The sequence below is a fragment of the Falco peregrinus genome, chromosome 10 (genome assembly GCF_023634155.1).
Source record: "Falco peregrinus isolate bFalPer1 chromosome 10, bFalPer1.pri, whole genome shotgun sequence".
Taxonomy (NCBI): Eukaryota; Metazoa; Chordata; class Aves; order Falconiformes; family Falconidae; genus Falco; species Falco peregrinus.
In genome coordinates this window covers 17,806,141-17,834,059 of record NC_073730.1, presented here as the reverse complement: position 1 = coordinate 17,834,059, position 27,919 = coordinate 17,806,141, and the positions used below count along the sequence as shown (strand labels likewise).

The 27,919-nt window shown below is 38.0% G+C and overlaps 1 protein-coding gene across 4 annotated transcripts; it reads right to left on the bottom strand.

Moving 5' to 3' along the window:
* Positions 1-13: 13 nt before the first annotated feature.
* Positions 14-27,129, bottom strand: KYAT3 (kynurenine aminotransferase 3). 4 transcript variants are annotated; one of them, XM_055815371.1, is made up of 14 exons: positions 27,071-27,129; positions 22,549-22,677; positions 19,310-19,368; positions 17,901-18,045; positions 13,645-13,794; positions 12,352-12,438; positions 10,842-10,964; positions 10,631-10,751; positions 6,646-6,722; positions 5,657-5,746; positions 4,849-5,035; positions 3,781-3,854; positions 3,252-3,338; positions 14-1,927 (listed from the first exon to the last, which is right to left on the bottom strand). In XM_055815371.1, exons 2-14 carry the CDS (start codon positions 22,645-22,647, stop codon positions 1,865-1,867), a joined length of 1,362 nt encoding a protein of 453 aa, XP_055671346.1. In that variant the 5' UTR covers positions 22,648-22,677; positions 27,071-27,129; the 3' UTR covers positions 14-1,864. The 4 variants fall into 4 exon arrangements, with proteins under 4 accessions (XP_055671346.1, XP_055671348.1, XP_055671347.1 ...); XM_055815373.1 differs by having other exon boundaries at positions 22,549-22,649; XM_055815372.1 differs by having other exon boundaries at positions 22,549-22,667; positions 27,071-27,126.
* Positions 27,130-27,919: the final 790 nt, after the last annotated feature.

Below are 27,919 nucleotides of genomic sequence, written 5' to 3'. Positions count from 1 at the left end.
AAGGACAAGAAACCAAAATTCAAGTATTTTATTATTTCATATCATTTCAGAGGCTTAAGAAATTAGAAAATTGATTCACATAATCATAAAAACATTACATATAAGCCTATGTTTTACCATGTATTTATGCTAGAAAAATCTGTTTAATTTTATAAAAATTTACTTTTCAGTTAAAGCAGCAGATTATTTTACATTTTCTTTTCCCAATTCACCATGCAGCTCTATAAGACTGTTGCACTGCCCTCTTAGTTCCTGCAACAGCACAGCTCCCCAGTGCAACTTAGATAAACAGATTTTAAACTCCTTGTAAAACAGAGTGTAGATTTCACAGACATCTAATATCATAAAGAATAGCTCCTCCTGTAATTTAATGTAGGAATTTCCACATGAAATCCGTGCTGAAATTTCAGTTAAGTAATTTGAATAACTAAATTGATTTTTCTACACAAAGACTACACACCACCTTAAAAATACCAGCCAAACATCTTTTGGTGAGATTTGGGGAATGGCAGTGCAAGACAGCTACAAAAACTACCGAAGTCCCAGCTACTGGACTCCAAAAAGCCCAAGACCAAGAAATGCTAATAAAAAAGCATAGCATCTGTTCTCACAGTCCAGTTCCTATGCTTTTTTTTTAGGCCCTGGTCATGGTCAGTCTGATGGAATTCAGTTAAGATTCCAGCTGTGTGATCATAGTATTAGTAAAATATTTGCAAAACTAGTTATTGAATTCATTCAGGCTTGCCACCATAAGGCCTGTGGGAAGAATATAGAAATAACATGGAGAACAAAACACACAGCCTTAAAAGGTTACCTGCCTGGCTTGCTTCTGCTAGCGGGAAACTCATCTGTGGATGAAAAGATGGCAGAGAGAACTGAAAAAGGTGGCAAATAGAAAGGAATCCTCCATACTGATCTCTTTTGAAACAGTCCTTTATCAACTGACCCTTAAACAAAGTTAATTGACTTCACAGCACAGTATTAGGTCCACCTCTATGATCCCCCTAGATCTAAAGAGTCTGAAATAAGTTTGGTGTGAAGTTACCAATGTTTTGAATATGGTAAGAAAAAGGATTGTGCCACTGTACATCTGATTGTGAAGGAACCTCTAAAGAAGTCTTCTATTTTGCTTTGTAGATTCATCCATGTAATAAATAAGTAAGTAGGCAGACATGAGTAAATAGAATTCCTATTCTAGATGCCACTTCTGTAACTTTATTGAGGACTGAATACTTTCAGAACAGCACACATTAACATCGTGGAAAAATAAAATAGTAATTATGCAACTTACCACTTTTCAATCTTGCCTATACTATAAACACTGTATAGATTTAACTCAATCACTTTATTTATACTGATGCAATGTGTGCATGGACAGGGTAGGTAGGTATTATGTAGAAAGTCACTAATATGAGGCATATCTTAATTTTCCTCCACTGCAGGCTATTGAATTTCACAGATCACTATGTTTAAGTGTCATCCCTAGTTCCTACGTTCTCTCATACAAAAAAAAATGCTCCCACTTTTTTCTTATAGGTTTTAAAATATCTATATCATCTATTTATTTTACAAGGTCCTACAATTTTTTTGTCTTTTGGTAGAAGTAGTGAATCTCACGGATTTTCTTATTTATTTTTTTTAGGAAAAAAGTAAATGATTTTGGAAAGATTGAAAACAAACATCTGAGTTGCATCACACATATTTCAGTAATTCATTGTTTTAACTCCTCAGCAGGTGGCAGCAAAAAATTATTTACAATGTCACATTAATTCTGTACTGTATTAAGTAATTTGTTCTTACAATTGCAATAAAACCCCCTTACTATTAGCTAATTATACCGGATGGAACAGTTAATTAGAAAAAATCAGGCTGTCTGTTTATTCCAGTTCTTCAGGATCACTTCAGCTGCATCTAGTGTGCTGTCTTTCTGTAAAACAAGGAATATCACTATTACTACAAGTGTGGAGTTCTTTAAAAGAGAGTAGCAGTCATGATTATATCATCCCAAATCAGTATTTGGCAGTTTCACCTGCATCCTGTAAATATCTGTCAGTCAGTTTTTCATTAACAGTTACAGCTACAAATCTAGACTACACAAAGAATTCAGTGCTGATTCCTTGCAGATATTTATTAGGTAAATTTAAAATCAAATTCAGTGAAAACAATACTTCTTATACAAACGCCTAGCATTTATGCAGTGACGTACTTGGTGGCTCTATATCGGAGACATGCTAACATAGCTTCCTAATCTTCATGTGTACAGTTGGGATTTTTAAATCTCCATGCAACCAAGTTATGCTGTGAACTACTTAAGCATAATCCCACTAAATATGGGTAATCTCTCCACTGGCCAGTTGTGTGGCTTCGCTACAACCTGGTGAGTCACACAAGTAGTCTTTAACTTGACATGATTAGTGCTGTTCATCCCGGCCAAGTCACATTTACAACCAGCAAGTTTCATCCTGGTTGTTACTGGCTCAGTTTATATCATAGTCTTTATACTTATAAAGTAACTAAGTAACACAAGCAGAAACTCCCCTTCATTACTGGTTCAAGCTAAGGCTCTCATCTTTATACTACAACAGTTGGGAAGTTGCACATGTTCCATTATGCTGACTCTGTTACAGAACAATTGGGAAACATCTTAGGGCTGTGGGCTTATCAAAGTTTATGTATCTGTCCCCAAAGTCTTTCAGTCTTTTAAAGAATAGATTCAACAGGAGGAAGAACATGTGAAAAGAACGTGCTCACAAAATGGCAAAAGTCAGCCAATTCACAAAAAAACTTGTAAGATAACTTACTGTTTTCTTTTATAATTTGGAGCTTCTGTGAAACCCTATGCATCTTCAAACAATTCAGCTAAACCCGAAGGTGACTTCTCTCTCACACTCTGCTCTGGATTATACAATTCAGCTTAACTGACAGCATACCTGTGACGTTCATTTTCACTGTCACGACTGGACAAGAATGCTTCTAAAAATCAATAGAGGAAGCTAAAAAAGGCCTACCCACCCTGTTATCTTCTGCCAGTTACCCTTCTTAGCCATGTCACCCACATTTATGGTTTAAAGTCCCTCAGCAAAAAGGCAGTTGAAGCTATTTTGTACTGAATTTTACACCATGCTAACTTTCTGTTCCTAAAACCATCCAGTGCAGGAGATCCTAAGCAAAACATAAAAGTCAGCCTCTTGCAGATTTCTGTACTGCATTGATTTCTAGGAGTCTTAAGTCTTCCCAGGACACAAATTTACCTTAATGAAGCAAAACCGTATATATTTTTCAAACTGCCTTTTTGTCTCAGGACCACAGAATGCTGAAAGAGGAATTGCTGAAAGCTTCTGAAACATAAAACAGAAATATTATTTGCTTTTTTTATATATGTATAAAAAAAAAACATTTTAAGCATGATGATTTTACTATTCCTTTTCAAGAACTCCCCCTCCCAACATGTGAGGGAAAGACAAGGTTCGGTTTCGTATGCACTAGCTAGGCTTAAATAAATTCAAATTACTTTTCTTAGGCACAACATTTCAAATGTACTTTTGTACAACTAGCATTTAAGCATGCTGAAAGATAAGTGCTGGGACATAACACAAACCTACAGGGTACATTCTCAGCATATTTAGCAATATTTTAGCCACATCGTTATCAGCAGTTACTATAAACACCAAGCGATATTTTGAATGGAATTTATTACATTATTTAATAAGTACAGTTGCACTGCTCTTGCTTTCAATAGAAAAGCATTTCTAAATCTAGAGTATGACTAAGACAACTTACCTTAGATGTTATCATCCATTTGACAAATTTATAATCATAAGGTTGTTTGTCATCTTTCCCAGAGAGACCCACATCTAAAAAAATCAAATTTAAAACAAACATGTTGTAAGATTTCCTAGACTCCACTGGGAAGGCATTCATTAGCAGCACTTGATTATAGTTAGCACTTAAGAATAAAGATGCATGCTTTTATTTTTTAAATATAACTAAAAATTGCACTACAACAATTAAAAAGGCCAACAGACTTAACTTTTCCATTCTGACCTGAGCACTTGCTCTCCATTCAAAGCAAGTTCAGACAGGTAGCTTGGAAGAAAGCTATGCCATACTCTAAGTAATCCTCAAGTTTGGGTTATTGAGGGATCAGGACTGTGGAGGGTACTGAAGAATGCATTTATTGTCTGGATAGCAATAATCACTGCAACTACAGCTTTTTAATCTGTGCAGCTGGGGTATCTAAAACTTTCTGACACATGGTAGCACTGTGTGTAAACATTTCCGTGTGAATGTCAATTGCCAATAGGACAAGTTAGTGAAAAATGTGGAACTAGAAAATGTTTCCGTGTGGCAATTTTTCCTCCAAAGTTACCAAAACTTCCAAAAGGTTTTGTAAATTTTGGTAATATTTTACAGTATTTATAAATCAGAGTGCCTCAAAGAGCCTTCAGGGTATGACTTCAGATTAAGAAAAACAAACTAACCAACCAACCAACCAACCAGAAAGGGCAAAGTACAAATAGTATGACAGGAAGGTACTTGGCTCTCAAACATTTTCATAATCAGAGACCTATTGAAAACAGAATTTTTTATCCACCTCCTTTATCCTCCTTAAAACCTTGCCAAAGCTTTGCAAAACACGGACAGTAGTTAGGATCACAAAGGCTTTGCTGAAGCTTATAAAATCCACCTCTCAGGCTAAGGTCAAACAGAAAATTTCAGTCCTAGTTAGCACTTCTGACAACATTATGCAAACATGAAATGAGAATATAGTTTTAAATGAAAGTTGCATTTTCAGATTAACTATATTATTTGCTTTCCACACCCTTTTTAATAAAACTTTATACTAACTTAATGTAGAAACGTCGACAATCATAAAGTATCCTCCATCTGGAATGACAGGCTTTAGTCCAGCTTCTTGAAGTAGCTGAGCCATCCTATCACGCTTGCTTTCGAGCTCTCGAGACAGTGAGTAAAAATAGCAGTCTGGGTCATCCATGCGTTTATAGTCTATCCAAAACGCTTGTGCCAAAGCCTCCTGGAAACATAATCGATGTTTAAAGTACTCATGGACACTCAGTAAACTTACATTCACATACTTCCTACTGAAATCACATGGATTTTTCTTTGATTCTGGCCCTTATTAAGCAAATCAGCATATACAAATTACACAAGCTACGTCCAAGCATGTAATTTGTTTGTCACTTTGTGCTGCTGCAACACCCAAAGCACCCAGTCATTTGCTAGGCACGAATCATATGCAGAAGTCACATAAGGGTTTGCAATCTGAATTGAAGCTAAGTTTAAATTATTGATAATAATGTATCATGGAATACTAGAAAGCAGTAGACAGAGATAATGCTCAGTAAAACCTTATTGCAACAACTGTTGTTCATATTTGCTAAGAAACCACTACAATTGTCATGTTTTATGTAAGAAGCAGCAGTTCGTAGGTGAAAGAAGAATCTGCAAGACAGATTATTTTTGTATTTTACTTTTAAATGTCTAGTGAGCTGATCAAATTTGTCTCCTCTTCTTGCACCCCAGAATATATATTCTGACAACTGAAACTTCATTGTTGTGATTATTGTTTTATTACAGTGAGGCCTACAGTTTTGCTCCACCACAAAATAACCTCCTCTGCCCCATATGAACCTACCTGTAAGGGAGTGGGGCAAGTATACAGCGTATTTTGGTGAACAACTTGCAAATGCTTAATCAGGTTCTGGGGGCCAATAGACCAACCAAGCTAAGGGAAGAAAGCATACATATGTTATACTTAACAGCAGTGGTGCTACCAAAAATTAACAAACAAAGAATTAAAATTAGCTGATGTCTCAAGTTTTTCTATTTTAAGAATTGGTACTGAATTTGTTTTGACAAAGAATTAAGAAAAGAGCCAGTTTACACAAAGTTTGTTGAATGATCTCATTTAAAAATTTCTAGATTTGAGACAACAGGGTGAAATGAACTCTATCTCTCACAGGGTACTGAGGAAACTTTTAACTCTTCATATAACAAGGGTTAGAAAACAAACTAAGCATTTATTAAGAATGTTATCCCTAATTGTTTTAGAATCTTTCGATCTCATAAGTTCCTGTGTCAAAGATGGTTTGAGCATAAAGCAAAAGCTCACTACTGAATCATAGATGTTATGGTTCAGTTTGAACACAGGTGATAAAAAAGAAAGAATTTAGTTGCCAAATGGTTAAAAATTCTTGTTTACTTTCTGACATGTATTTTAGAGTCAAGCAAAATATTATCATTACATATTTTACAGAAATACAAGCCATTCCAAAACATACCATTATCACAATCTGAAAATATCACCACAAAACTGAAAAAGTTAAAATATGATAATATCCATGTTTTCTCCCAGAATCTTGATGTTTTTTAAAAAAATCATACTGTGTTTATTTATATTTATTTTTTTCTCCCAAGAGCTAATTAATCAAGAGACAAGAAGAAAATTAAAACATGGGTGTTTTGCTGTAATTGCTCCAACTGAATGTTATCTTCATGTTTTGGAGACACAGAGGTTTGCCAGAAGCTTTCAAAAGACAGGTCATACAAACAGAGGCTTTTTTAGCACAATAAATGCATTCTGTTATTTATATAACTGAGCTCTTTTATAGTGATTCTTCTTACCTTCCAGCCAGTTACACTGTATGTTTTTCCAGCACTTCCTATAGTTATTGTTCTTTCCCACATACCTGGCAATGTAGCTGTATATAAAATAAAATAAATTGGGTACAGATGCACTCACATATTCCATGTAGTTAAAAAACTGTACTGCCCCTAGTTCAGAGCTATATGTTGATATATCATTGCAGCATATTAAGTAAGCAATGAGAATATTCTAAAATTATAGCAATTGCAACAAATGGGAAAGGATATGTGAGCCAAAAACAAGGTAAGGATTAAAGAAAGGAGAAAGAAGAGGCAGAAAATGAGAGGTATAGTTTGTGAAAACTATGTTAGTTAGCCTCAGCTAAAACGCATAATTATTCAGAAGAAAGGTATGATGCAAGAAGTGGCTAGCCATTCATCTCAAGACAGCATTATTTCTGATGCCTGATAATCGCACCATATACAACATTAAGTCAGGCACTGCAAACCATTTTAATAGAGTTGTCCAGTTCAGTGTCGCTGGCTGGCTGAGAGACCAGAAGAAAAGAATTACTGAGACTTCTAACCCAGAACCAAACACTGTAACAATCAGAAAACTAGCCGAGTGAGCAAATAAATTATACTTTATTATATAATTTGAACAGGCCTGGGACTGACAATAGCAGCTAGCTAAGGATGTCTGCAAGGATGAAGGGACACATGGAGGCCTGTCTCTGTATTTGTATCTGGTAGGAGACCAAAATCCTGTTTCTTTTCCAAGAAGATAACAGAACAAATGTCTCCCTGTAGTTTGCAATCTTTTTTTCTGTACACTGCTTCAGGGGAGCTCTATTTGGACTCTTTTAACGTAATTCATTTTCAACAGAAACAGATAAATCACGACACATGTAAGTCTGAGACACAAAATTAGACAAGCTCATACCACTACTGCAATTGCAGTGATGAACAACATCCACCTCCACCTCACTGGAACACTAGAACCACTACCAATGAATCTGTCACTTGTTAAATCCCCTCTATAGGGAGACCAACGAACAAAGACTTTCCAAGTAAACCCACTTAATTTCATAAGGAAGTTTTTGCAACAGTTATCTGCATTAGACATGGTATAAATCTTTGCAGTTATTTGAAAACATGTAATAATTTTTTGAGCACACTTGCCAAGAAGAAAAAGAAACCAGCAGAAAAGAAACTCAACTACTCTGTGACCTTGAAAACAAAAAGCCAGTTTGAAGAGACGCGTTTTCTAGCTAGCTAGGTCAAGAGTATAGATCACTTCCTAAAGGCAACCAAACTAGCTCTCTCAGACAGCAAAAAGAACTGAATTCCAAAGCTAATGCCCTCTAGTGAGACTGTTTTGCCATACAGTCATAGGAACTCAACCTTGGAGGCAGACTGCAACAGCATTCCAAACAGCAGCAGCAGTAAAGGGCACAGGGGAAGAAGCAGTTCCATTGCTTTTACAAGCAGCAAGTTTTAAATTGAGAGGGAATACCTCCGTGTCACATGGCAACATCATTATATGACACCATAACCAAGTCTGACTCCGATTTAAAAAACGAATGAAGTGCAAACTAAGACATATAATAAGCCTTTTACCTGGGATGGCACTCAGCTTGTTGAAAGGCTTGTTCAGAATCCTCACTTATGAGATGCAATATCTAAATCTGCCACTGCAACCCTAATCACTGCTTAGGGGAGGTCCACAGTTTAATGGAAGTCAGATAACGATCTGACCACACTACAGAAAGCTGCTTCAGTGACAGCACAAAGACTGTACTATTTTTATGATCTGTGGCTAGCACCCCCTGTTATATTGTATTAAAGAACAACCATCAGACCCTGTAAATTGATGCAATATCCATTTTGCATCTCTCACAAAAAAAAGTGTCCCTGCATTTGATGGAATACATAGAGGTTAATATGGAAATAAAAGTTTTTAAATAGTGAAATAACACATTCATTTTTTCTTGTATTATCTTTGTAGACTTCAAGAAAAAAAAATATCTAAGAAACTTCAGTTAGAAAGAGTAGATCTTGTTTCTTTTATTGAAATATTATTGTTTACAGTGTTACCCTGAAGGTTTTATAGTGATTTTAAAGTTAAAGATAATATCATGGGATCTGTTAGAGAATATGTACCTAAACCTAGCTGACCAATGTCTAGGCTTTAACTTGCATTATCAATGCATGATATTTTTACATTTTACGCTAAAGTACATAATACCTTATGTTCAACTGGAAATGTTTTGAAGCATTAAAATGACAATACTGATACTAACAAACAATAGAGTTACTATGTCTTAAGAATTCACCACCTGTCCACTAATGTGAAGTGTAACTGACAACACAAACGTTTGGACCTGCTGCCATTGCAAAGGGAAATGGATTACCTCACACCACCCACAGAGATTTTGGTTCCGAGAACAGCTATTTACATGAACCACCTGCTAAGCCCATGAAGAAAGCTTTAATTTAACTCATTTTACTTTGCAAAAGGGACATGATAAGCCACATGTGATCAGTTACTGTGGTAACTTGTTAGGATGCACTGACTCAGATTACTATCACCTGAATGTACCCAAAATGTTCCCCTTCTTCTGTGTCTGAAGTTCTTGAAGAAGGTATCACTACCAAGGCATTAACAAGAGCCATGAAATTAGACCACTTTCAAAACAGACGCATAGCCTATACAGATTCATGGCCAATACAATCAATGTACTGCAGCCGTATGATCAGTGACTGTGTGGCTGAGTAATAAGCATTGCAAGGTCATTTAGATACAATTTCCTTTTTACTATTTATAAGATTCAGTTTTTACAATGATGTAGGCCCCACTAATGGAAAGTTTCTTTTATTACTACTCTACACACATGGAATTGAAGCATAGAGGTAAAGTTATTCAGCATTCAACCAGCGGTAACACCAGGAAAAAAGCTAAGCTTTTTCATGTTTAAGTTTTATTAATCTCTCTTGGTTTCGTTGTTTAATTTCAACTAATTGTCTCTGTTGCACAACTGAAATGTGCCTTTGTTATGTCAGTAAGTACATCATAACAGATAGTTGATGCCAGATGCTACCATTAGAAACAAAACATCTGTACATATAAGGAGGAAGTTTTTGAGTTTAGCCAGCTAAGATACATCAGCAGATCCAAACAGAGATCACCACAGCAGAAATTTCTACATAAATGCTTAGCTGTAGTATTATAGGATTGGGAAAGGAGTTCAATAACCTGCCCTAGGTTCACTTGTTCTGAGGCACTGGGAGTAATTCCACTAACTTCAGTGAAACTTGCATCAAGAAGTAAAACAAGAGGGACAGGGTCATAACATCATATTTGGTTTTCTGGTTTGTTCTTGCAATGGTGTTTTACTCCTGTAACAAAATTGCCTGAAGACTTCAGCATGCTTTCACACTGCCCATGCAGTGACTTACTTCATTGGATTCAATGTTTATTGAATTTTTATTATTTAACACCCTGCACTTTGGAGCAACAGTGTTCACACACCATCTCCACACTAACCGTTATACTTTTTCTTTATTTCTTTTTGTAAGTAGTGGAGCAAAAATAATTATGTTCCCTATTGTGCATTTCCCTCAATTATTATCTCTGCAATGTTTGGAGAAGGAAGTTTCAATCCCTGTTTCTTTTATTAGTTCTTCAGCAAAGCACAGTTCAATATACATACATGAACAGCAGTTATAAGTAACTGAATAAGGACGGGATATTCAGATGATCGTAACTGACTTGTGAGAATCGGTCCCACTGGTTTCTATGGATATCTGCTCCGAAGTCACTTAAGAGCTTTAGGAATTCTATTTGGAAAGTATTCTTCAAAATATTTTTCAAAAAAGGGAGGAGCTCTTGTCTGTAGAGTCTAAACATTGTAAAATAGTCAAAGCTTGAAGTTTGAGCTCCTTCTAGCAACCATTATCTCCGACAGGTACATTTACAACATCATTCCTCAATCACTTCTAAGATGCCACAAAAAATCAGTACCTATTTTAATGTGTTTATTTCCTTTATAGACCAGCCATTCATACACCTCATCACTGATGCAGAGAGTATCATGTTTAATACAGAGATCAGCTATAACTTGGAGCTCTTCTCTGGTAAACACCTGGCATTCAAGAAAGTAAGAGACAATGCATTAATCATAGTATTTAATGCATACTCTGAAATTACAGTAGTGTTAAAGCAGGACTCTTACCTTGCCCAGAGGGTTGTGTGGAGTATTCAGAATAATTGCTTTTGTTTTGGAATTAAATTTATTTGCAAGTTCAGTAGGATCTAAGACCCAATCAGCACTAGATGCAGAGTTTCCATCATTTTTCTATAAAAAACCCAATAAATCTATGCATTACTTGAATATAACATGTTACAGCCTAAACAGAGATACACAACTTATCACCCTCAGACACTTTCACAACCATACTTCTCAACCTATCCAATCTGTCCTGCTTTCCTGGGAGAAGGCACTTCTAGGAACAAGGAGGCAGGCTAGAAGCAAAGTAAAATATTACACTAGTGGCTGTCCTGTCCTGGCCCCTGTCTGCCTCAAAGCACCCCCAGGAACTGGTTTCCAGGATCTGGTTGCACACATGCTGATTGTAAGTGGTAATGCAGGAAGCCCAGTCACATGACAGGAGAGTTTATGGCCTTCGCAGACACTAGAACCAACACGTGCATACTTGACTGGAAAGATTGATCACTACTGGAGAGACTCAAGGTCTTTTCCTCCTCCTTGTCCACCTGAAAATGACCAGTTAAAAATCTGCACCACTGAGGCTCTGGAATTGCTGCGGTATTACACAAGGACAACAGAAGTTTGGGCCAGCTGCTACAGAGAGCAAAGAGCATGGCCACACTAACTTTCTGACACCTGCACATTACTGGGAGAGGTCCAGACCAAAAACAAGGGTGTGAATCTGAAAATACTTGGAGGAACCCCATCACTCAAAACATCCCTAGAAAGAAGGCATCAGAGGAACAGTCTCACCTCCACTGCAGTTTTGGAGGTTCTGTCACTCTGCATTGTTCTGATTTTATGGTGTTCATGCAACAATCCTGCCTAAAAAGCCCCTCACCCCTCCCCATACAAGGCTGCAAATCACTCAAGGCAATAGTAACAGGATCAATACTTTGCATCCAGAACAATCCTTGTAAGCTGCCAGCATAATGCCAGCAGTACCAATCTGAAAATTAACCCACAGCAAAATTATTCCTTTTCACCAATAAAGGAAATGGTAATTCTCATATGTATAGGAAATATGTCTACTGCATGATCGCTCATTAGTAAACAGGTTTCGGAAAAGAAATTGTATTCTGTCATTGTAGGAATTGCTGAAGGAATCAGAATCCAAATCTTTTGAAAACCAGCAGATACGGAAATTGCACTGATAATGTAATCCTCCTTCCCTTATCTACACTGAAAACATTCTCTGATGACATCCAAAAAAGGAATTTTGATCAGCTTTCAGAATGCAGAAATTAAAGTAAATGAGAAACATTGTCCCACCTTCTCCAACACTAATAAAATATTCTATCTTCTTTGGATTATTGTTGTCTCAGACTACACTATAGCAATCTATCTCATTTTTATATAATTGGATATTATGAAAAACTATACAGAAAAGCATCACCTAGAAGGTGTTCATCAAACTTTATTGAAGATAGATGAGAAACTTTATATGATAAATAATTTTTAAAAAGCTACTCACATATCTCAGTGGGATAAAAACAGGCTTTGCACCCGCCATCCTTACCATGGGTTCATAACAGTCATAAAATGGCTCTATTATTATTACCTGAAATTACAATAATCAGTATCAGAAACAGAGGATTTACCATGCATGATACCATCATATTTCCAGATTTATTTTGATGGTATTACTTGATCATGTTTCTGGCACTCCATCCTGATCTAACATTGCAGAATATTCCTCCTTTTAGAGCATCATATACCAATGTCCTCAGTCTAAGTATGATAAGCACTACTCATTTTTTACAACACACACAGGCTGTTTTTCTACAGTTACACATTACAACAATTAAGACAACACTATTAGGAATGTTCGGGTCCTGCACACAGATTCAAAGGTGCAAGGCAGAGATGGGAGACTGCAACAGCAAACTGTTGAACCACAGCATGAGTGCTCTAATTCTGTCCATGAAATTCGAGGATTTCCAAGTATCTCGAAATGTCAGAAGAATGGCTTAAGTCCTCAAACTTTATCAGAAGAAAATTTTCAGGTAGAAAAAAAAAAAAGAGAACAAATTAAAGGAAAATTGCATAATAGCAAAACAACAAAAAAATCCCAAAAGCTCATAGCAGAAAAACATTACAAAAAGAGAGAAGTGACTGTTTGAGCAACAAAAAAGAAAGAAAGATGAGAATACATTATACAAGTGAAACCAACAAAACACTGAAAGCGAAATGCATGACAACACAAAAAGTTCTTGTCCATTACAGGTACAAACATCCTCCTAAAACTTAATATCTTTGTGAAGAAGGGATACATCAGTAGTGAAGGGATAAATGACCACAGCTAGTACAGTAAACTAACAAGCCTTTCCTTTAAATGACTTTTCTGCTACCTATGCCACTACCATGCGATAGTCTGAAACAGAACTTGATATACAATTGTTATTCAAACACCAATAATACTTTGTGCCACTCTTAGTCTCCTGTTGCAGACACAGCCCACAAGTTTTCTCAAATAAGAAATCAGTGCGCATTGTGTCACCTAACAGTAATAGTGATAAACAACTGCTACAGGTACCACAAGTATGAAAGAAAGGAGTTTGTAAGTGGGTGAATGCTAAGAAGACATCCAAAGGATAGGCTGCTGAACACAGCTTCTGAAAATGTCAGATGTGCAACTGTAACAAATCAAATTAACAGAGATCAGAAAGAAGTCCCAACGTAAACTTATATTTAAAAGTGGATGAATAAAAAACAGGCAAGTTCTCACTTCAGTGAGTACACGTGAATATTTAAAATAAAAACCTACTTCATCTCCCTCTTCAATTAATGCCTGTATTGTACTAAACAGAGATCCATAAGCTCCCACGGTCACCAGGATATCCGTGAGAGGATCAATCTTTCTTCCACAAACTCTCTCGTACACTTGAGACAAGGCTTTCACCAGCGACGGATGTCCCTGTTCAAAGCAAACAAATGCAACTGATTGGTGTCTTCCTGACAACATACAAAGCCTATATTTGGGGTCTTCTCCACACAATAATACATTTTGAAACAGAAAAATACATAATGAGTGTTAACAGCTGTTAACATGGTAGCATGGTTTAAAGTTTTTGCACATTACAGGAGAAAAGTGGTTTCAATTTATTCATATTTACTAGGAAATTCTTTTTATATATCTGATGCTTTTTAATTTCTGTCTTATCATTACATCTCAGGTTAGCTCCGGGTAACCTATAGGACAGCCAGGACAAGAGACAGGAGGAAAGATGGGAATTCTCTGACACCAATTCATCCACACCTCCTTCAGAGTCTCTTTCTCCCCACCCATATTTCTGGCTGAAGCTCCTTCTGTTTCCTTCCTTATCTTCAAATAAAAAATATTTGGTGCAAGGGCAAATTTTTTATTCTGTTTATATACTGCTGATAAACAGCACTTGTAATCAGAATAATGATTCATATAGTCATACCCCAAATCTCAGAATACCATTTGTGTCCCCTACAGGGACATGGTGGTTAACATACCTTTCTCAAAATGTGCAAAGAACAAGAAAACAAACATGCAAAGATCATATACAGTATGGAAATAAGAAGGCATGATTCTGTTTACACAAGAAAACTACAGATTTCCTGCTGTGAAAATCTTTTTTCTTTTTGGATACTTGGTAGGAATAGAAAACAGCTCCTTGAGAAAACGCAACTATGTATCAAAAATCCTTCTCTAAAATACTGAACACTGTACCTCTACACACAAGGCATAAATCATGAACCTTCTGTAAACAAAAACATTACTATAAAACAAGACTTACAAGTCAGTGCTGATTCAATTGACAGACACTTCTTGCCATGAGTATGTCAGCTACACAGGAATGCTGCACCGCCCAAGCCATGTTAGGCCACTCTACAGGCCATAGCCCTACAGTCAATGAGAGATCCAAGCGCTGCAGAGGGCTGAGACAATGCCTCTATTATCAGAGGGATGTGCATCATTCATACGCATCCTGTTGTCTCACCCACGGAGTTCATTACCCGGTGTGCTAAGAGCCAATCTCACACACAGAGCCGAGATGTCATTTATTGCACGTCTGCGCAGAGATGGGTGCTAGGTGGTAAATCCACAGAGCTCACACACCTCTAACATTTTATACACTTTGAGCAATTGTTTACAATTATGTTTAGTCACACTTAATTCTCATTGGTTCTTATGAGCCTTGTCTCCATTTAAAGGTACACTACCCTTTTTACACCATGGTTCGGTGGGAGAGGGCTTTGGGCTTCCTTTGCTCGAAGGTAGATCCTTTAGTGTGCTAATTAGGGTAGTTCACACAGTTGTAGTAATTTCTGTTTGGTCACATTAACCATTTGGTTCTCCTTGAGCTTATATTGTTATGCCCCAGCTTGACATTTATGGTGTCTATTCCTTCTCTCAAGGCCATGTCTTGTTAACTATTTGTAACATCCTGTTTTTCAACTTCTTTCTTGTTTTTCATTATATATACATAGTTTGTATAAATTTTAAGTTAAATAACAGACTGACCTTCTATTAAACACATACATGTGTATGTCTGATCTAATACTGAGCCAGTCAACTACAATCGCTCCCATATTTGCTACTAGAAATACTTGTGCTCAAAAGCTTAGAAGTGCAGATGTTTGTAGAAGAAGTGCAAAGGCTGAGGATGGGAATATTGCTAAAAAATCCTCTTTAATTACTGTCTACAGTATAATATAGCAGCAAGCATTAATAATTATCGTGGGAATTATAAAACTATTTGAAAATAAAGAACAAAGTGCCAGAATACTGAATAATTGCATGCATTGAGAAAATTATATTTATGCTTGATTTGCAAATTGCTTTGAAGAATCAGTCTGTGAATAACTGTCAGAAGGTAAGACTGTAGCCCATTCTTTCTGTAACCTTTCCCTCTGTTCCAAGGCTCCTCGAAAACCTTGTCTGCCTGGTAAGCAAAAACTTTTCAGGTACTTTTCATGGGTGATGAACATACTAATGCTTAGCCCAAAAGTTCACTAAATCCCAGCCATATTGTGTGTGTCCCCAACATAAAATAATTGCTTTATACTTTCAAGTTTATATATATATATACACACACACATATACACATCTTGTACTTCCAGACTCTTTGCACATAGCTAAAGGTGATGAAACAAAATGAACCAAATGTTACCATGTATTGTTGTTTGTTTCAGTATAGTCACTATGGAAAATTACTAACCAACCTTAGTCCTGTAACACCGAATTGCTGATTTCACACCAAGAGGAAAGGAGTCATCTAAAACTTATGGTCACTGAGGAAACTGTTGTATAGGAAACTAATGGAACAAATCTGGATAGTCCACATTAGGAAAGCAAACTGACGTTCAGTTTTGTCAGCCGTAACTATAGGATCGACTATTTTTGAGACCCACCCATGAAAACTCTAAAAAACATGTAAGAAGCATGCACGATGCTTAATTAACATAGTACTACCTAGTCTTGGAAACTGAATGAGTATGTATGCTTTTTTCTGAGAAATGTAATGTATAAACATGTGTATGGTCTATATAATCTTGCCTAAATATAACATACAGTACACATGTTAGGTGGAGCAATCCCCCGTGCATCCAGCATTGCAATAAAGGAATACCTGCTTCTTAATGCTACATTGGCGTTGAGGAGTTTTCTTATTCCTCATTTCAGTGACACAAAGAGGGATGGAATGAGACTACAGCCACTGGGGGGGGGGGGGGGCGGGGAGGGAATATTTTCTTTTTGTTTCTGTTCTTGCCAGGGCCCCGAGTGCCCTAATAGGCCTTAATGGCCCTGACCAACCTTATCTGGAGACCCCTGATCCAGTCGCTCCATTTAAGTGCTATACAGTGGGGTTGTTGGTCTGCAATTCAGTTATAGCCATGTTTGTATCTGGCCATAGACTCTGTTGAACCTGTCTCCTACTTGTAGATTGATTTTGTGGTTTGACCTTAGACCCGCTGTGTCACCCTGGACCTGCCCAGTGATCACTGGGTTATGTCTAACCATGGTTAGCATTGCAGGGCCCGACCCATGGACTGACGTCCTGACTTGACCTCAGGCCCATGGCATCACCACAAGCTGGCCTGGCGATGTGGGCAGAGCTCAGCCACCATCTCTGGGCCTGCCTTGCTCAGGTACTGTGGGACTGGGCCCTGGCTGGCGAGGCCTCCACCCTGCTCACTGAGGCAGCTTGTCCTTCAGGGAAATGCTGGCCACTGCTGCTCCCCGTCAGTTCTAATGCATGCAGATTCACAGAGAATAGGCAAAAAGTTGTGTTGGAATATATATATACAACAATGCCACAACTACCAATAAAATCACTGGCCTACCAGTGTATAAAATGTTTTTCTATCATTGTTATATAACAGGATAATATAGAAAAATACCAGACTCCTTCAGGTCTTGTAGCAATCCTAACACATGATTCTCAATTGGGCAAAATGGTTTATCTTTGCCACAAAATAAAAGACGGACAAAACAAACAAGGAAGTGGTCATACTAAAACAGTAATGGTCCACTTGAATATCCTGCCTTGGACAATGATAAATGCCACACACTCACACCCAGCCCAAGACACACACTCTACAAGCCAACTTACAGAATGGGTAGTGACTACCTTCCAGAGGCAAAAACTTACTGTTTTCATCACTTCCAAATCTCCACTGAAATCTACTAAAAGTTACGAGTGAATCACGTATTTCTTTCTCGTTCTACCATTACCCTATCTAATCCATGTTTACACCAACCGAAATCAGAGGTAAATGTGTAATTTACATTCTTTAAACTGTGAACAGACTCTTCCAAGACAATCTATCCCAGATGTGCTCTACCATTTTGCTCTTGCTGAAGGATTCTGCCTTGAAGAAGCCTACACAGAGGATGTTCATTAGTAACAGATAATGCTACTAGATCAACGTAATTTGGGACATAACAGTATGACCTACAGATAAAACCAGTTTCACCAAAGTCAGTTTTTTCCCCTGTGGCATGTTTTCCACTGAACTTGGGTTCTCAGGTTCCATAGTACTACTTACAAAGCCTCGTGTGTACTGATTCAGCCTGTCAACTGCTGCTGCCTTTGCCAGCTCTTCTTTAACATAGGTGGGAGGGGATATATCAGGAAGGCCTTGACCAAGATTAACAATTGAGGGATCTGCAGCCACCTTTGTAAATTCAACCCTAAAGGGAAAAAATATCTTAAAGTAAACATACCAGAAAAAAATTATCTTTTCCTTCATTAGCATTAAAAGGCAAAAAAAAGTATTTCACTTTGCCAAATTCACAGCAGTGGAAACATGTTTAAGTAGAGTGCTCACATGGAGAGGCAGGGGCTGGCACAATGGTAAGTAACCACAGGAGCCAGAGGGAACCCAAGAAAAGGTTGACCTTCTGCATCCACAGAATAACTTCTCTGCCAGCAGAACTGTGCTCAGATGTGTACATGCACAAACACACAGTAACTCTGGATATGGGCAGAAATAGAACACTACTCTCTGCAAAATGAAGCAGACCTAATTGGAACAGGCACGTTAAATGATTTAAAGGCTAGACACTGTCAAGTGAAGGTGTCATTTAAACTATCCAGTCACCTCAGAGTGCTATAAATATTTTTTGGTAATTTTAGGCAACAGTTTCAGGCTGTTCATTAACTATTTCTAATAGCCTGCCAGATACAAACATTAGGATTCCTGAACATTTTTTCCCTCCCTTCACAAGTAAGCTTTGCATTTTACCCTTTCCTCCCTAACCAAATGTTAACAAGATTTAAAAAAAACAAAACCAAACCAAAAACCCACCAAGCAAAACAAAAAAAACCCCACATAACATCACAGTTCTGTCAAAAATGAATACAAATTACTGAAAATGAATTTGAGGCTGGACAACCGAAACACCTGATGTGTGTATATATATATACACACACATATATACATACAATTAATGTAAGCCCAAAATAGTGTTCTGACCAACTAACACAATCCCATATTTACCACTGATGCCAATGTTGTTTTAAGACCAATTTAACAGCTAGAAAAAAAGTGTATTAAAAATAATGAGCTAAATTATAAAGACAAGTATAATGGCTTTAAAAAGAAATCTTACTCATTTTGTAAACATAAATCAAGTGTAATTGAAATATGTTATTCAACAAAATTAACATTTAAATTTGAAAGTCAGCTATACTACCATGCCCAAGAGTTAAATTTGTCTTATGTGGTTTACTAGATGAAGAGAAGCCCAAGCCTAATATTTAAAGCTCAAGAATAAGAATTCCTTCGTACCTTTAATAGATTTTGGTTCACTGCTGCTAAGCAGGTGCCAAATATATTTCAGTAGTGATAGCAAGTGCTGTGTATCTTCTTATTGACAATAATTATACATTTGTAAAGAAAATATAGCACACAAAAACATTTTCTGAAAATACAGATATTTTGCTTTTACTTACCACACATTGCTATCAAGGCCTTCAATTCGTCTTGTGTTTTTGGGTCTGAAGGCCATTGTCTGCAAGATCAAAATACAGAGACAGAAGGGTTTTGTTAATAAAGACAAAGTATTATATTGTTGGATTCTGCATGACAAACCCTCCTTCATGCCTTCTCAGATAAACCATTGCCAGCTGAGTTCAGTAGTTATACAAAATTATAGACATGTTCTTTCAATTAAAGCTTCTAACAGCTTGAATTCAGACTAACAAGAAAATACATAAAAACATGGTAAATTCTCTTTTATCACTATCTAAAGCCATTGAACTTTCAGCAAGGATGGAGCAGGGGCAAAATTTAGCACAACAGCTTTAGAAAATGACTTAAAAAAATAGGGCACATACGTTCTTTTTCTTTTCTATGCAAGACTAACAATGTATTATTTCTAGCCCAATTCCTGCTCAATCCAGTTCGGAAAGTGTGCATTTTCAATGTAATTTTATTTGTTAAATTGATAGGTAAGATGAAAATAGCAGACACTTCTTATTTTCATTCAGACTTCTAAAACTTCTAAATAAATGTTTACTTACAGCACGGCAAAACCACATTAGAACATATTTTTGCAGTATATTCAGACCTTCAATTCAATTCAAACCAAAAGTCTTGGAAAATGGCTTTAGAATAGACTTTCAATGAGTACTCTCTCTAAAGGCAGATAAAACCCTATTGATAGCTGTGGTATTTTTAAGCTAAAAAGAGAAAAGAAAGTTAGGGAAAAAAAAGATTTATTTCTATGTGCAAACAAAAAAAAGGGCAAGCCTATTTCTACCTTTGTAAACCAGGTTGATACTGGGGAAAAAATTACATAGGCATTGCATAGTACCTCAGTACTCCAGATACTCCTGTTTCTTTGAGTTAAACTACTAATTTTAGTAACTTTTACCACTGCTAGCTATTATTGTCTGAAATACTAAAACCCCATATTCTAGCTACCATACTCTGAGAAGAAAATCTCAGCATTTCCATTACACTCCAAGTTTCAACTATGAATCAATGGGAATTACTCATAGTAGAAATATTATGCAGGCACACGTTTGCACTCAACCTGTTTACAGTAATGAAGCTACCATATACATAATAATTTGAAGAATGAGAAGCTATATATTTAAACAGATGCTTCTCTGCTCATATGTCTTCTCTACAGATCCGATCTTGACCTCATCTATGAGGCACAAACAACAGAGGAATCAAGCACAGGACACCTTTTATTTGTCCTAGAAAGAAAACCATTAAGATAACTAGACAGGTCAGGTTGTACTTCTTGACACAGAACAAGGGGGAGTTAAGAGGGGAGTTCTGACCAGCTAATCTGTACTGCATCTTTTTAAAAACACACATGTGGTTTAGGGGATGAATCCAATTTTACAATGTATGTCTTGGTAAATATGATCAATGTTTGGCTGTACTATATAAATACAAGTAACACAGGTACTATTCAGACTGAGACACACACACACACATCTTTTCGCATGCTAGACAACTTCTTGTACTGCAAGGAATAAGAAGTCTTACCTGGAATCTTTCCAGTTAATAATGAGAATTCTGTGTGCTGCCATGGGTAAATTTGTTCCATTGACCAGCTCTTCTTGAAATGTTTCAATTTGCTAAAAGCTAAAGACTTATCAACTGCAGGACTTTTATTACTAACTGTAACGTAAATCTTAACTGCATTAAGTAACCTTTCCTAGCTAAAAATGTATTAACAAGTAAGCCTTCACCTTACAGCTCTTATACTATTTTAACTTTAAATATTTAATGATTCAAGTCTTCCTATTTGTTTTTTCTTGTGCCTTGAAATTGTTTTAAAACAGAATAGCTGGCCCTGCATTAGTTTTCAGGTTTTCACAGATTTCAGCTTACAGCGGGGTTCAGATCCACCTTATCACTTTGAGAAAGGTAACCAATTAACTGACATTTTAAATGATACCTCAAGTAGCATTCTTTCTTCCAGAAGGTCATGAGAATTCTTATGACTTTTTTTTTTAGCCTAGTTATGTCATCACTTGATAATCTTCAAGCCATTTTTAGGTGCAGGGCTAGTATTTCCATGAGTTTAAGATGTGTTAAGCAGGAGAGGTATGTCCTCCTCAAGCCCTCACTCTGACCTCCTGCTTTCCCTAACACCTTCTACCATGGAAAGCACCTGACAGAAAATCAGGTGCTGTTCATATTTATCTTTCTTCCCAATACAAAGAAACTTGTGATTAAACTGAACTGCGGTATGTTTAATAATAATAGAAGCAAATACTTTTACATGGTGCATAATTAAATTGTGGAATTCAATGTCAAAAGCTACAACAGAAGCCAAGATCTTAAGAAAATTTAAAAAAAAACCACCAGGATTAGATTTCAACACGTTTAGTGAGAATATCCAAACTCCATACAAATACTTACAACATATAAAGAACTTATTCAGGCAAAAGCTGACCTTCAAAGTGGCTTGCATGCTAAAATAAACTTCTCATATGGGCAAAATATGCTACAACTGTCCAGTATAATGGTTTGAACACCTGTTTTGAAGGATCTGACATGTGCCACGGTTGAACCAATTTGCTGACTACCTGAACTCCTGTTCTGACCTGGGAACACAATTTACATTCCAGTGTTCTATATGCAATGTAGAGTGTGACTTCCAACCACCTACCATGTTGTAAAGCCCTGTTTTCTCTCAACAAAACTGGAAGACTTAAAATGAAGTTACACACTCCTTATAAGTTGGGAAAATGGAGAAGATTCTGTATAAAATTATGTTTGAGGTACTTATATAGCCCTTATTATTGCAGCATCAAAAAGCACTGCTACTCTCATTTCGTTAAACAAAAACTGAGATACATATAAATTAATTGTCTCACCAAAAGTCTGTGATAAAGCTGGGATCATGGGATTGTCTCCTGTATCTCAAGCTCTAGCGCCCTACCAACTAGGCAATCCTTCTGGCCTGATAATGTGCTAGATGTGATTTTAAAGACTGAAAAGGATACACAAAGCAATAATCACCAAATTCTGTTTTGCTAGTGTGGTTAAATATTTCACTGATTCAAACATCTTATTTTGTTCTTCATGTTAAATGTTTGGAACGAAGTAGCAAGAAATAAAGAAAACACAGATAATGCATATATTTTGGCAACACCGCAAAATTAGTGTGTCTCTAAAATATTGCACAAAACAGTTTTACTTACGAAGCTGAAGGAATACTTACTGCAGAGGCTGCAAGTCTGATGGATCTGGAAAGCAAATCTGTTCGTAGTTGGTATGTTCTAATGCCAAGGCAACAGAAGCTTCGTGAAGCAAAAAGCATGCCTGCATAATAAATGTGACCTGAAAAAAACTTACAGATCCTAGGAATGAGTTTCTACACATCACTAAGCAATTTTAAAAGATAGGATCCCTTCCCTTCAGTGTTTTTTTTTTTTCATTGAAATAAGTATTATTACCTTATCACATTTGTAAGCATAGAGGATGAAAACTTTTAACTGACAGGGCTGCAAAATGTTTCTGAATGTCATCTAGAAGGAAAGTTCCCTCTATTTGACAGCACCAATCTTCTTTTCCTTTAATGACAATTAAGACTAAATGGAATTCAAGTTTCAAAACCTCTGTTAGAATTGTTGTGAAAATGTGTTTGTGTAAAAAAAATTACTATTACAATTGCCATTTAGACAGAATTGAAAAAGAGTCCAATTTTAAAAAGACACACAGCTTTAAAACTGGTCTCCATTTTCCAGTGTTTCAAATCAGGTATTGTGAAACAGATAATTAGATCACCAGTCACACTGGAGAGGCAGGCCTACACACTTTATATAACTACACTAAGTTTTGCCACAGTGACTTGACAAAGAGCAAATACCTTCCACAGCAAAAACCAGACAGCTAGAAAGGACGCTCTGTGTGGAGTAACAGATCATTCACTGACTACAGAAAATGTGCCCTGGTAATCAATAACTATAAAAAAGAAGTAAGAGCTGGTACTTCAGGCAACCACTTCCAGAGTGTATTTTTAAACATACATATTGGATGACATTATCAAAATGACTGGAATGTGTAAGAGAAAAACATGTAACCCATAGACCAATGTCAGAAACACAGTAGCCACAGCAATATAATTACTAACTTTGTTTTCCATAGTTTACTCATTAAAGAACAGATAATCCCTGCTTCCCTCCAGACTTTGCTACATGAATGAGCAAAAGAAAAACAAACAAACAAACAAAATATATTTGTATTAGAAACAAAGGAATGCCATTGCCTGTTAAAACACTACCATGCAAGCCTTGCAGATACAAGTAGAGAAGGTAATTCCGTATCAAAGTATGATTTTTTCATTAAGAAGAATGGATTTAGTCCAACAAGAAAGTCTTTTTTTACACTTTCAATGTAAACTAATAGAAAAGGTGAACCAATACTCCCTTTTAAGGATGCCTTATTGAATGAGTTAAGTTTTAAACTTTCTCTTATTCCAGTGCTACAAACTCAAGTCTCGATTCTGAAATCAGTTTTTTTCTCACACAGTACTGAGTTGTAGCTAACTCGATTAGACCCCTCGATTAATACCCCTGTAATCCCATTGCATTTAGCAATCTCCAAGTATACAATGCATTGATGCTTCCTTTACAAAAAGAAACCCTGGCAATTTCCTTAACTCTGCTGGCCTGAGCACTAGGGAAAGTAAACAGCAATTAAGTCTTTGATACTAGTCAGCAAGTACTCTGAAAGACACAAAAGAAACACCTCTGTTTAAAAAGACCTGTAAATACATTTTAAGTTACTTTTAATAACAGCACTTAGCATATTTGACATAATCTTTGATAATAACTACATGAAATCAAAAAGATTGTGAAGGCCTCTATTTCTCTCCTTGTGTATGCTTACAAAAACTACTTATGTAACATACTGTTACTACCTTAAAATGTGACTATGACAATAGCGCTGTTCTTCCAGGGTCAGACCAGAGACAGGAATACTCTGGCAGCACACTTAACACTTGCAGTAGTCAGCCCAGAGGGACAAACATGCATATCTTTGCCTGCTTCATTTTGTATTGAGAAGCAGCAAAATTAAATAAAAAACTTGCAAAACTTACATGCAAAACTAACTTGCAACTTTTGTAAGAAAGATTATTAGCAGTTGTAAATAATTCTAGCACCGAAAGACAGTCTGGTATTTGACAAGCCATTATTTGACCCAAGACAATCATACAAAACCACAACATAGCATGAGGAGCAGTAGACACCACTACACCAATCTGCTATACATGAGTAGACAGCGAAGCATGCATCGTGGTGGCATGGTCAATCTCTCCAAGTACCTGAAATACCTAAAGTAAAAAACGGTATCCATGTTTAACACCACAGAAATGTAAAAATTGTGAAAACTTCATGAGGAACATAATGGAAACAATACTTTGCTGAACAGCCTCAGTAAACAAAGTCAAGGCACTAGCATGCCTTGTCCCACATTTCTCCCACTGCACTTCAATCTGTGGCACTTTTCCAGCAAAAGCTAAACAGCACCTGTTCAGACTCCAGAGCACTCAAGAGACAAGACTACTGACCATTAAATGAGAAAGCCTCGTATAAAATACTTTTATGACTTTTTTTTCTTTCTAAAAATGCTTCTTCTCTCTTCTGCAACACCTTCATTTAAACTAGTCTAGGAGGTACAAGCAAAGGCCTCCTTAATATAACCTGAAACTCTCCCAAACTGATCTCATAAAATGCAATACCTAGTCCTTTTTTTTCCCCCCTTCCCCCCAAAAAAACATTCCCACTGTAACTGTATATCACATGGTAATACATATCACAGGCTCAAGAGAATTATTTACTGTTACTTTTAGGATGAGTGCATGCCTAATTATTACCTCCGTATGTGTTTTGGCAATGACCAAGTATGTATAAGACATCAGTGAGATGCTTTATAATGTCCTAAGGTAAGTTTTCCTCACCAAGACGGAAAGTTTCTTCCAGCTCAGGAAAGTTACACAGTGCTAGGCAGCTACAGAGGTACTGCAAACCCTGTTTCAACTCTCTTAAAAATTTGTAAGGTTCTTCTGAGACAGAAAATGCACTGTTCTTTGTGGGGGAATGAAAAGGTAGTCTTACTAATGTCTCTTTTTTTCAATTTTGGAGCCAGGCACTGGCTTTTTGGCCAAGAGTCATGTCTGTTAAACTCAGAAATGAACACGAATACTTTTCATCCCATTCTAACGTTCAGTGCTCTGAAGCAATCATGCTTTAACTCCTGTCAGTCCTCCTGGAATTCAGGCTTGCATACTTACAGAGAAAACAGGAAAATTAACATATTAGGGAAGAAAGGATAACAAATAACTCCTGCAGCTTCCTATTTTTTTAGGGGAGTGAAAAGCAAGGAAGACTACCAGAAAGGTCAACACAGGAAATGTTTTTTAGTGGGGCTGGGAGGAAGGCATGTTCTGGTTGCTATCTGGTTTAAACTCAGATTTGGTGATTTAAACTAGACTGGAAGATATAGTTAGACTTTGTCATGGGAACTCTCTGAATACATCTGCATATTAACAATCATTCAGCTCATGGTGTGCTCTATAACCACTCCAGCACAGATACAACCTGTGAGTTGCAGGCTCTTCTGCTCCCTTCACAGCTGCCCAGCCTCCTGGTCATACAGTACCATGACATCGGATGCTGCTGTACCACAAGGGCATTTAATGAAAAGTTACATGTTGGTAATTAATTGCATTTTTCCCTTTAAAACTGAAGGCCAGTTGCTGGTGTTCCTTCATTTCTGAGCTTTAGTTATACCACCTCCATACAAACAATGCCTTTGAACCTGAAAGACTCACAGTCAGATCCCTTAAGCTGCTGCATTTTTTCCATGTAACAAGTGGTCTCATTTTACTGTGCAGTCTCAGCAGCAAACATTACTGGAAACACTACAAGTCCATCAGCCACCACAGTAATGTAAATATAATCCGTTATATTTGTGTTGTGTTTAATATTTGTTGGATACACAAACCTGGGAAATGTCACATCTCAGCCAAACTTTGTGAAGCCTTTGACTGTTTTTTTCATGCAGCTATATGATGAAAGCTTTGAAGAAAGGGTGCTCACCAAGGCCTCTTCAAAACTTTTTTTCCCAACTATCTAAAAGTAATAATTGATGTGTCAAGCCAAGAGACCTGTTGCTAAAACTGCTGGACTCGAGCAACCTGGTTATTCTTATTACAGGCACTGAACTCAAACACTGCTTTATGTGAAGGATTTGTCGCAGGAGTCAACATTTTATAATTTCTTCTTCCATAATCTAAATGGAACAGAGAAAGCTGAGTGTGGAAAAGTAAATTTTACACTGCAGGGGGGTGGGAATCTTACTTTTTTCCCTTCATGTAGCAGCTTTGCCGTTTAGCCCCTCAGTACCGTACTCAGCTCTCGCTGCCGCCCCCCACCCTCGCACCCCCCAGCCCGAAGCGCTGTTCCCAGCACACAGGCTGCAAGTCCAGAAGCTGCCGGGACCAGCGAACCCCCCGCCAGCCACGGGACGCCCCGACACGCTGTAGCACGCTCCTCAGGCACCGGGCCGCGGGCACCGGCTCCCGGCCGCTCTGCCGGCCAACGACCGCGGTCGCCATCCCGGCGCAGGCTGGGGGCCCGCAAGGCCCTGCACGCCGCTGGCCGCTTCCCCCGCGGGCCCTCAGCGGAGAGGCCCCAAGGGCAGAGCCTCCGCCCCCGGCCCGCGCCGCCACAACTCACCGCCCCGGCGCGGCCTCCACCCGCCGCCGCGCTCCCGCCCGCGAAGGGCGGCGCGGAGCCGCCGGGGCGGAGCTGAGGGGCGGGGCGCTCCCTCGTGGCGCCTGAGGGAGAGGGGCGGGAAAGCCCTGAGGGAAATGGCGGCCCAGGGGGGGGTGGGCCCAGGGGGGCCTTTGCCCTCATCGCCCGCACCGGCTGGGCCGTGAGCGGTCGAGGAGAACGTGAAAGCTGCACGGCCCGAGAGAGATTGCGGGTTGGCTGGGGTGGGTTTCCCCAGAGCCGCCGGGGGAGCGAGCGGGAAGGCGGCGGGCAGGCAGCGCCCTGCGCGGGCCGGAGCAGTGGGCGATACCCTCCCAGCGCAGTGTCCGTCCTCGCACTGAGGCAGGCGATGGGAGGGCCTGGCCGTGCGGGTGGAAGGTTTTCGCCAGGTGAGAGGGCTGCTGGCAAAGTAAGGCACAGCCACTTGGCTGAAGTTTTAGAAATGTCTCCGCATTTCCATGTTCTGGTGGATTTTTTTGTCAGTACTTGAATTACGGCTTTTTCTGATCTTTTTCTGCGCCAGCACTTCTTGATATGGAGCTGCACACAAACATGCACGTAGCATCTCCTCAGCAACATCACAACTGGGGTGCAGTTGGGGTAAACGGGACTAACTAGTTACCTTATTCGGGCTGTCTTTCTGGAAGGAATGAAGTGTCAAACTCATTAATAATCATCTCATATTGAAGCTAACCCCTTACCAGGAAAAGAATGGGTTTTTCCAGATTTCTTCAGATATTCCAGAAAGTCATAGGATTTGCATTTTTAAGGTTCCCCTTCACAACCAGGGTCAACAGAGACTTACTCCATTTG